This window comes from Pyrgilauda ruficollis, unplaced genomic scaffold (assembly GCF_017590135.1).
Source record: "Pyrgilauda ruficollis isolate IOZ18807 unplaced genomic scaffold, ASM1759013v1 scaffold113, whole genome shotgun sequence".
NCBI classification, from domain to species: Eukaryota; Metazoa; Chordata; class Aves; order Passeriformes; family Passeridae; genus Pyrgilauda; species Pyrgilauda ruficollis.
The window spans coordinates 420,885-430,833 of NW_024509544.1; the positions used below are offsets into that span (position 1 = coordinate 420,885).

The 9,949-nt window shown below is 61.5% G+C and overlaps 1 protein-coding gene across 1 annotated transcript; it reads left to right on the forward strand.

Annotated features, from left to right (window-relative positions):
• The first annotated feature begins 1,009 nt into the window (after nt 1-1,009).
• Nucleotides 1,010-3,390, forward strand: ZNF703 (zinc finger protein 703). Its single transcript, XM_041478556.1, has 2 exons — nt 1,010-1,261; nt 1,719-3,390. Exons 1-2 carry the CDS (start codon nt 1,010-1,012, stop codon nt 3,093-3,095), a joined length of 1,629 nt encoding a protein of 542 aa, XP_041334490.1. The 3' UTR covers nt 3,096-3,390.
• Nucleotides 3,391-9,949: the final 6,559 nt, after the last annotated feature.

Sequence of the window (9,949 nt, forward strand, 5' to 3'; positions counted from 1 at the left end):
TGAAACACAAACCCAGGGAGGGCAGAGGTGGGGCTGGAGTGGCCACCTGGCCCCACATCACCTTTCTTCAGGCCAAAGATCCTCAGTTCTCATCCCATCCTGGCCCCCAGGATTTTATCCTGTCACTCCACACCCCCATCCCACTGCACATCTCCCCTCCAGGCCCCATTCTCCTGAAGGCCAGGGAAGGAGCTCTCACCCCACCAGGCCCCCACAGTCTCACATGCAGGACATCACTCCAGGATTTATCCACGTGCCTCGGCTCCTCAGGGACAGAGCCTGCCTGAGCTCGGCTGGTTTTCACCCCCCTGCAAAACTGAAGCCCCAGAGGTTTGTGAAATTAATTCAAGGATGTCTGGAAAAGGTAACTAGAAATAGGAAGTTAATTGTTGGAAGTTAATTAGTTATACAGCAGCCTGCACTGGCACCTGAAGATTTTTAAGACTCAGCAAACCAAAGAAAGGAGAAAATGCCTGGGAAAAAAGGAGTTGTGGGTTCATAAGGGAATTGTCACTTTGTGAGAGCCTGAGTTAAGGTCAGCACTGTCACCTTGGGTGGCACTGAGATGGGGCACAGGTGCTGGCTGCAGGGTCAGGGCGGTGGCAGGACACAGGCCCTGGCTGCAGGTTTGGGTGCAGGAGCCACTGGCACAGGGGTGCCGAGCTGTGCCAGGCTGATCTCATCTAAGCCATGCCATGGCAGCAGTGCCATGCTGTGTGGTGCCAGCTGAGCCATGCCATGCCATGATCAGCCACACTGGGCATGCCATGCCAGCTGAGCTGAGCTGTGCCATCCCAAGCTGTGCCATCGCATGTCAGCCATGCCAAGGCGAGTTAGCAGTGCCATGCTGTGCCCTGCTGAGGTGTTCCAGCCAAGCCACACCCAGGTGTGCCAGCAGTGCCATCCCATGCCATGTCATGTCACCCAAGCCATGCCATGCCCAGGTGTGCCAGCAGTGCCATCCCATGCCATGGTAAACTGTGCCAGCAGTGCCATCCCATGCCATGTCATGTCATCCAATCCATGCCATGGCAAACTGTGCCAGCAGTGCCGTGCCGAGCTGTGCCGGCACTGCCATGCCACCCCGCCGAGCCGCGGAGCCGCGGCCGCCCCGTCGCCCCGGCCGCCCCCCGCCGACCCGCTGCGCCAGGCCAGCCGGCTGCCCATCCGCGTCCTGAAGATGCTCAGCGCCCACGGCGGCCACCTCCTGCACCCCGAGTACCTCCAGCCGCTCTCCTCCACGCCCGTCAGCCCCATCGAGGTCAGTGCCCGCCGCCCCCGACCGCGCCTCGGACCCCCGCACCCGAGCTCCCGGTCCCCCCGGCCGGGCTCTTCTCAGCCCGGCTCTCCCGGTCGGGCTCTTCCCAGCCCGGTGCTCCCCGCATTCCCGGCCGGCGCTGCCGGTTCTCCCGGCCGGCTGCTTCCCAGCCCGGTGCTCCCCGCATTCCCGGCCGCCGCTCCCGGTTCTCCCGGCCGGGCTCTGCCGTGCTCGGCTCCCCCCACGCCGTTCTTTCCCTCCCCCGCCGCCGCCGCAGCCCCGCTCCCCCCACCCCACCCGGTCCCTCTTCTCCGCGGCCGGGCGCGTCCCCCCGCCCCGTCCCCCCCATCCCCGCTCCCTGGCTCGGCGCCGGGCCCGGCCCCGGGGTTTCGGGGGTGGGGGGAGGCCGGTGCGGGGGCGCCGTCGGGGTCCCCCCTGACCGGCTCCGCTCCGCCCGCAGCTGGACGCCAAGAAGAGCCCGCTGGCGCTGCTGGCCCAGACCTGCTCGCAGATCGGGAAGCCCGACCCGCCGCCCTCCTCCAAGCTGAACGCCGTGGCGGCCGCCGCGCCCGCCGCCGACAAGGAGCCCTCCGCCCGGCCCGCCGCGCTGAAGCCGCCGGGCAGCGGGGACGCGCCCGCCGAGGACAAGTCGAGCTTCAAGCCCTACTCGAAGGGCGGCGGGGAGCCGCGCAAGGAGGGCGGCGCGGACAAGGCCGGCTTTCGGGTGCCCAGCGCCGCGTGCCCGCCGTTCCCCCCGCACGCCGCCGCCTCGCCCGGCGGCTCCCGCGGGGCCTCGCCGCAGCACCCCGACCCCAAGGGCGCCGAGGAGAAGAAGGAGCCCGAGAGCGGCAAGCCCAGCCCCGAAGGGACGGGCGGGGCGCTGGGGCGCGGGGTGGTGGAGCCCGGGGCGCACGGCGAGCCCCCCTCGGGCCGCAAGTCGGAGCCCCCCGCGCTGCCGCCCGCCGGCCATGTGGCCCCCGTGTCGCCCTACAAGCCGGGCCACTCCGTCTTCCCCTTGCCGCCCTCCAGCATCGGCTACCACGGCTCCATCGTCGGCGCCTACGCCGGCTACCCGTCCCAGTTCGTGCCCGGGCTGGACCCCACCAAGCCGGGGCTGGTGGGCAGCCAGCTGCCGGGGGCGCTGGGGCTGCCGGGCAAACCGCCCAGCTCCAGCCCGCTCACCGGGGCCTCGCCGCCCTCCTTCATGCAGGGATTATGCCGGGACCCGTACTGCCTGAGCTACCACAGCGCCTCGCACCTGGGCTCCAGCAACTGCTCCAGCTGCGTGCACGACCCCGGCAGCCTCAAGAGCGGATACCCCTTGGTGTACCCCACGCACCCCCTGCACTCGGTGCACACCACGCTCTCCTCCAGCGGCACCCCCAGCCTGCCCGGCCACCCCCTGTACACCTACGGCTTCATGCTGCAGAACGACCCCCTGCCCCACATATGCAACTGGGTGTCTGCCAGCGGACCCTGCGACAAGAGGTTTGCCACCTCGGAGGAGCTGCTCACCCACCTACGGACCCACACGGCCCTGCCGGGGGCCGAGAAACTCTTGGCGGGCTACCCTACCTCCGGGCTGGGCTCCGCGGCCTCCTGCCACCTGCACCTCCCGCCCGCCGCCCCCGGGAGCCCCAACACCTTACCGGCCTCGCTCTCCTTGAGGAGCCCACACACTTTGGGACTAAACAGGTACCACCCCTACGGCAAGAGCCACTTGCCCACGGCCGGCGCCCTGCCCGTGCCCTCCTTGCCGGCCGCCGGACCTTACTACTCCCCGTACGCGCTCTACGGCCAAAGACTCACGTCAGCCTCGGCTTTGGGATATCAGTAACCAGCGCGGCCCCGGCCGGCTCAGCCCCAGCCCCCCGCGCCCTCCTTGGACTCTGTATTTATTACTGTATGTTAGCTTAAAGCTGGGAATATAAGTGCATTATACACCAATGAATCAATGGTATGCAATAGTCTGTGTCCAAAAAAAAAAAAAAAAACAAAAAAAAAAACCCGAAAAAAAGAAAAAAAAAATCCCTCTTTACTTTGCAGGTGTGGGGCTTTGGTTTTCCCCTTCTGTTTCTTTTGAATTTTTTTTTTCCTTCCCCTTTTTAATTTCCCCTGAGAAATTCTTGCATGACTCCTGCCACACATGGAAAAGAAAAAAAAAAAAAAAAAAAAAAAAAAGGCATTTTCCTCCTTCCTCTCTGCGTTTATCGCTCTGGGATTCTGTTCTCTGCATTTGTAACTTGCAGATGTAATTTTTTTTGTAATTTTTTTCTTATTTTTAATCGTTGGGGTTTTCAAATTTTTTTCCCTTTTAAAATTTTTTGTGGTTTTTTTTTTTTTTTTAATTTTTCTTTTTCTTTTTTTTTTTTTTTTAACCTTTTTTTGCGCTGTGTCCGGGGCCGGGGGGGCTGCTCACGCCGGCCGGGTGATGTTCACCCCAGGCCGTGCCCCGCCGGGGGCTGCAGGACCCCGCGTGTCCCCCCCATCCCCGGTGGGGGGACCGGAGGAGCGGCGGGCGCAGCGGCAGGACCGGCGGCCCCGGGCGGGCGGACGAGCCCCGGTAAGTCTGATTTTGTTAATAAACGGCTCTTGGTTGTACCCACGCTCTGGTCTCGTCTCGTCCCTGCCCGGGGGTCCGGCGGGGGCCGCGGGGTCCCAGCACCATCTAGCGGCGGCGGCGGCGGGAGCGGCACCGGAGGAGCCCCGCGGTACCGGAGCCCCGGCCGCGCTCCCGGCGCGGCCCCGCGGTCTCCGCGCCCCCGTCCCCCTCCCCGCGTGTCCCTGCCCCCGGTGTCCCCACGCGTGGCGGCGGAGGGAAGGTTCGAGAAGGCGTTTGGCGGGATCAGAGCCGTGCCCGCGGGTGGTCACCCCCTCCCGGGGTGCCGTTTTAGGGGTGCAGTTGTGGTAGGAGCAGGGTGCCGGGTTTCGGTGTGAGGACAACCGGGAGCTGGAGGCGTCCTGCCTGCTCCCGTTCGATCTCGGTGCCGGGAGGAGGGGGATGAATGGCTCTGACGTGGTCTGGCTCCGTCCCCGCCGTGTTCTGGGGCTCTGCCTGCTCCGTGCCCCAAGGAAAGCACTTTTACTGCAGCACTGGGACCCCCGGCCAAGCTCCCCCTTGAAACCCTGCATGCCCCATTGCCCCATATCACTTTTTTATTTTCTGCCTCGTTCCTGTTGCATTTCAGTGAGTCACGCAATTAATCCCTGTTAATTGCCTTCTCGATATTGCTTTATGCCCTGTGTTTAAATTCCTTTGTGTCCTTTGAGCTGAAAAATAACGCGCTGAGAACAGGGACTACTTTTGCTGAAGGGATTTTTATTTCCCTGCCTGTGCCTCGAGCGTGGCTGCGGGCGTGGGGCCGGTGGGAGGGCCCAGCCGGGCTTTCCTATGGCAGCAGGAGAGGTTTGGTGGTCCAGTGGCCAGTTTGGCTCCGTGCTGAGCTCCCCGAGGCTGGTTTTGGGGGTCTGTGGCTGCCCCTGTGCGGACGTGGCTGGGGTCTGGTTGTGGCCGTGCTGGTGTTGCTCTTTCCAGGTGGGATGTTTGCTGGATGAGGGCTGGGGTTTGCAGGGCTGGGGCTGGCACAGGGGTGTTTGCAGGGCTGGGGCTGGCACAGGGGTGCTTTGCTGCGGGTGTTTGCTCTGTCCTGTGGGCACAGCAGGAAGAGGCTGCCAAGCCCAGGCTGGTGCAGCCTCCTGTGTCCCTGCTGGGTGCTGAGCCCTTCGGCAGCTGATGCTGGCTGTGGAGGAGGGTGTCACGAGCGGTGGGCAGAGCAGCTCCAGTGAATTCTCTCCAGTGGCACGGGAGGTATCCAGCCCCTCTGGCCCTCGGGAGCATCGCTTCTCCCTGGATGTGGCTCCCACTCCCAGCAGTGACGCCGCTCGGTGTCGGCCTCGCTCGGGCACTGCCAGTGCCCATCGTAAATCCTGGCTGTGGCTTCGTCATGGGGGCTGTCTCAGGTTCCTGCACTGCGATTTTGTCCCACCATGCCAGTCCCTGGCCGTGGCTGGGCACCTCGTGCCGCAGGGTGGGAGGATGATGCCGCAGACCCTGAAGGTGCGGTAGCCCACTGCCAAAATCAGCACACCCGGCACAGCCGCTCCGGGTGCTGGCACTGCCGAGGCCGTGCCAGATCCCAGCCGTGGAGCAGCCGGGGCACGGAGCAAGGAGCTGCACGGCCTCATCCTGCCAGAGCCTTCTCCCAGAGCTGCTGGGCGCATCCCTCCTCGCGGCAAAGCTCCATCCCTCTCTCCCCCAAACCCTGCCACACAAGGATGCTCCAAAAACGAGCCCGTGCGCCTTCCCTTCACCCACGGGTGCTGCCTGGATGTGTTCTGCTGTGCAGGAGGTTCCCTGAGGAATATTTTTCCCCTCCCTAAGGACTGCAGCAGCGGGGCCAGACCGTGTAAACACCACGAGTATCATCTGATAGCGGCGGCACTCGGGCTGGAGCTGCTGGGGAACAGTTGCATTGCCAATATATTAAATAATTCCCTGTGTAATGTATGCCCAGGTTATTGCGGAATTCATTTTATAATAAGAGCACTGGGATGCACTTTATTAATCATTCTGTCTAACAACCTGCACTCCACAGTTTCGGTTTGATTTGATTCAATCCTGTCTTTCTGCAAAATATATGGCTGAGTGGGTCGGATAATGTATGGCTTAATTTAGAGTTGTATGGGTTTGAATTACCATTTTCATAATGTGCTGTGCATTAATGTGTTGCATCATTTATACAGAAAAATGTGCCAGGTTTCAAACCTCTCCAGGAGGCAAAAGTCACCTAAAGGGAACGTGGAGAGACAGAAAAAGACCTTTTCGAATCCAGCCGGGGCTGGGAGGACACCGGTGGGTGTCGGATGTGGGAACAGCAGTGTTAGGGCTGTGCTGGTGGCTCCTTTCCCCGTGGCACAGCAGCACCTTCTCCAGCTCACCCGAGCTGCCGGGGACCTGCAGCTCTTGACTCGCCGGTGACCCCGGTGCCGGCGCTCGCCAAAGTCGCGCCCACCGCCACTCACCCCGCGCCGCGAGGAAAAAGCTCTGATTATCCAAATACAGTCATTAAAGGGGAAATGTGTTTTTAGGACTGTCAGAGTGATTAATGAGGGTTAGCAATCCTTGCAAATGCACTTGTTTAGTCTAACTGGCAGCCTCTCCTTCCCTATTGATTTATGGTGGCAGTTGCCGGGGCCGTGGTGTGTGTGGAAGGAGCGGGGCTGCGCCGGGGCTGCCGGGGCACGGCGAGGGGCCCGGCCGAGCGGCACGGCACGCTCTGCTGTGCCGGAGGCAGCCGAACAAAGGCAACATTATACCCTGTGCCGGGGAAGGAATGACTTGGACGCACACGCCGAGCCGCTCCGCGTGCCTTATAAATATCCCCGTCTGTGAAGGCCGAAGCCCAGCTGACCACAGCCACGCTGTCCGCCCAATAAATACGTGAATGAAAGAGCCAGGCCCTATTTTTTCTTGTTGTTTTCCTTCCTCTCTTGCACAAAAATCCCCGATGTCTTTTAGGTGATGCAGAGGTGGCTGCCCGCAGACGTACAAGGCGTTTCAGAGTCCAGAGCGGAGCACGGCGTCCTCGAGGGCTGGAGCCTGCCCAGGGGTCAGGTCGGGATGCAGAGGCATGGGCCAGAGCAGAGCCATGGTGGGTGGATGAGAAGTTCCTCAGCTGCATAAAGCAGCTTTTCTTTCCACGTGAGCGCTGGTGGAAGCCACGGAGAACACGAGCTCTGTTTGTCCTCCGAGTCAGAGTGGTGTGGACACCTCCTGTCCCCCCACCAGCATCCCCGTGCCCAGCCTGGGGTCAGGGGTTTGCTTTGGGGCACACTTGGTGCTGCATGGGCTGAGAGCAGACCTGGAGGGACAGAGCTGTGCTTGGAGGTGGCAGCAGAGGTCCTGTGCCAGGCTGTAGCCCTGCAGAAGGAGCAGCTGGAGCAGCCGACGGTGACACGGTGGTGACACGGAGCAGCCAGGGCAGCACCAGGGTGTGGAGCTGTGTGTGCCCACCAGAGCCCCGCACTGCCCTGCTGTGGGATCACCTCCAGCCACTCCAAGCAGTGGGACAGCGCAAGTGACAAGAGGCTGGACGAGGTGAGTGGAGAAGGACAAAGACCTCAAGGTGCCAAAGCCAGAAGAGTATGGGCAAGCACCCGGGGCACTGCAGTGGCCAGGAATGCCACAAATGGGAGTGGACTTTCCTCTGGCTCTGGATAACAGCTGAAGAGCTGCTGCTGCCTCTGCCCTGGCCATGGATTGGTGTGTGCTTCAAATCCTCCAGCAGCAAATCCTCCAGCAGCTCTGGTTCCAGCTTCAGCAGCGATAACACTGACATGTTCCTCGCCACACCAGGACACCCGGCCTTGGCTGGTCACCAGTGACCCATGGGAAGTGCCCAGGGTGACCATGGCCATGTTTCCCTCTTCTCCAGTGTCTGATCAGCGTGACAGTCCAGCACAGAGCCCCTGGCAGGTGACAAAGCCCTGGGGCTGGGCCACGGCCGTTTCCTCGCACAGGTTGACACCGGAGTGTGGCAGCGATCCCGCTCGTTCCTGCAGGCCGGGTCACAGTCACCCTCTGTTCATTGTGGTGACAAACTGAGGAGTGCTGATCCTTACACACCAACACTTCAGCTGAAGCTCCCTGGAGAGCAGGGGAGGGCACTCCGCTGACAGCTCCGTGCGCAGAGCAGGGTCCTGGAGCTCGAGTCACAATAACACAGATTTACACAGATTTATACAGATTTACACAGACCCGTTTTTTTTCTGAAGGTGCTCATGGAAACCACTTGGAGCAGCTTTGCCATGACTTCATCCCACCTTCCAGCGTGGTGCAGGGACACAGGACAGGAGGATGTGACCCACGGGGGAGGTGCCTTTGCCAAAGGTGACGGTGGAATGCTGACCCTGTGCTATCAGAGCTGGCCCTGACAGGCTGAGCAGAGCTGGACAGGACACCCGACACTGTGCAGGGTGCAACGTGACCTCTTCCAACACCTTGTGGTCCCAAAATTCATGGATCACCCCTCCTGGCCTGGCAAAATTTGGAAGGAGATGAAGGATGCAGCATCCTGGGCATCTGGTGGCTTCTGGGGCTTGACAGACCCTTCCTGCAGACACCTCAGTGGAACAGAGAACCAAAATGGCCTTTTTTGTTTCCCACACAGCTGCAAAGGGTGGCTCCCCTGCAGCACTCAGGGCTGTGCTGGTGCCCACCACAGCACCCCTGCATCTCCACTGGTGCATCCCTGGGAGAGGGAGATGCTGCTGCACCAAAGAAGACGGGAGCAGTGGGAGCCTCAGGTCCTGGGGCCACTTCTCCATGAGCAGCTCCTGCAGAAGGGGTGGCTGGGGGGCTCCGAGAGAGAACAGGACAGAGATGGGGACTGTTAAACATCTTTTTGCTGAGCTCTCACCATCTTCTCTGCACTTCCCAGAGGGAGGAAAGGGGAGAGTGAAGCACTCAGAAGATTTGCTGTATTTTCCTCTCTGGATGAGAAGGATGGGGCTGCTCATCACCGAGGATGGAAGGGACTCCTGGTCTCTGCTGGAGCAGTGTTGCCTTTGTGGGGTTTTGTTCCCATTCCCTGCACAATCCCAGTAACATCCAACAGGCTGGAGAAGGACAGCCCCCTTTGGAGGTGAGAAGAGCCGTGTTCTGGGCAAAGTGGAAATGGAACCAAAAGCCCTTCCTTCCTTCTGGGGTTCTCAGTCTCTGGGGCTCTGGTTGGGTTTTGTTTTGGGAACAACTGGGACAGATGGGGCTGGCTGGGTGCCTGCTCCTCTGGCTGCAGGGATGTGCTCTGTCCCCATTGCTGCTGTTCCTCCATAATTCCCAAGCTTTTCCAAGTTGTGCTGGCACAGAAATCCTGCAGCACTGGGGCAGCTTAGGGGGAACACTCCAAGGGGAGCACTAGGATCCAGCAGCTCTCAGCTGCTTTTGGGATGTCCCGGTGTGGAGCCAACCCTGAGCCCTCCTGGCTGTGGGGAAACCCCTCGGGGCACTAGGACTGTCCTGCTGGGTTTGGGGACTGGCTCTGAGCACTGGAGGCGTGCACAGCAGGTGAGTCTGGGGGAGATGGGGGCCAGGGCAGGGCTGGCAGCTCCGGGGTGCTCTGTGCCAGCAGGGCACAGCACCAGAGCCAGGGGTGGGCAGCGGGCACAGCCCCCCGGCCTTTGAACAAACCCCAGATGGCCACAAACCCCAGGGCAGCGATGGGCTCTGGGGACAGACCTCAGGGTGCTGTGTCCGTGGGGCCAGCGCGGTGCCAGTGATGCTGCTGGCACCCCGGGCTGCTCCTGCTCATCCCCCTGGCCCTGCCCTTCTCCCGCGGCCGGGAGCGGCCCTTTCATCTCTCGGGGAGGTACAAATGGAGCTGTCAGATGCCATCAGCCCCGCGATATGACAGGTTGTGGGGCCGGGGCCCCTCGAACAGAGCAGCCTTGTCTGTCAGAGCCGCCTGACACTCCCCATAATGGCCAGATGGATGAGACTCTGAAAGTAGGGCCCGGCGCGTTTTCAACTCTATTTTGGGTGAAAACACTTCTTGAAAGATCTTGAAAGGAGCTGGCAGTTTAGTAGTTCAAATGATTAATGAGCACTGGCTCTGGCGGGTGGATTTCTCGCGCCGTGCCAGCAGCTGGGCCGCTCCAGCGGGCCAAGACACGCCGCGCTCCCCCCGCGCCCCC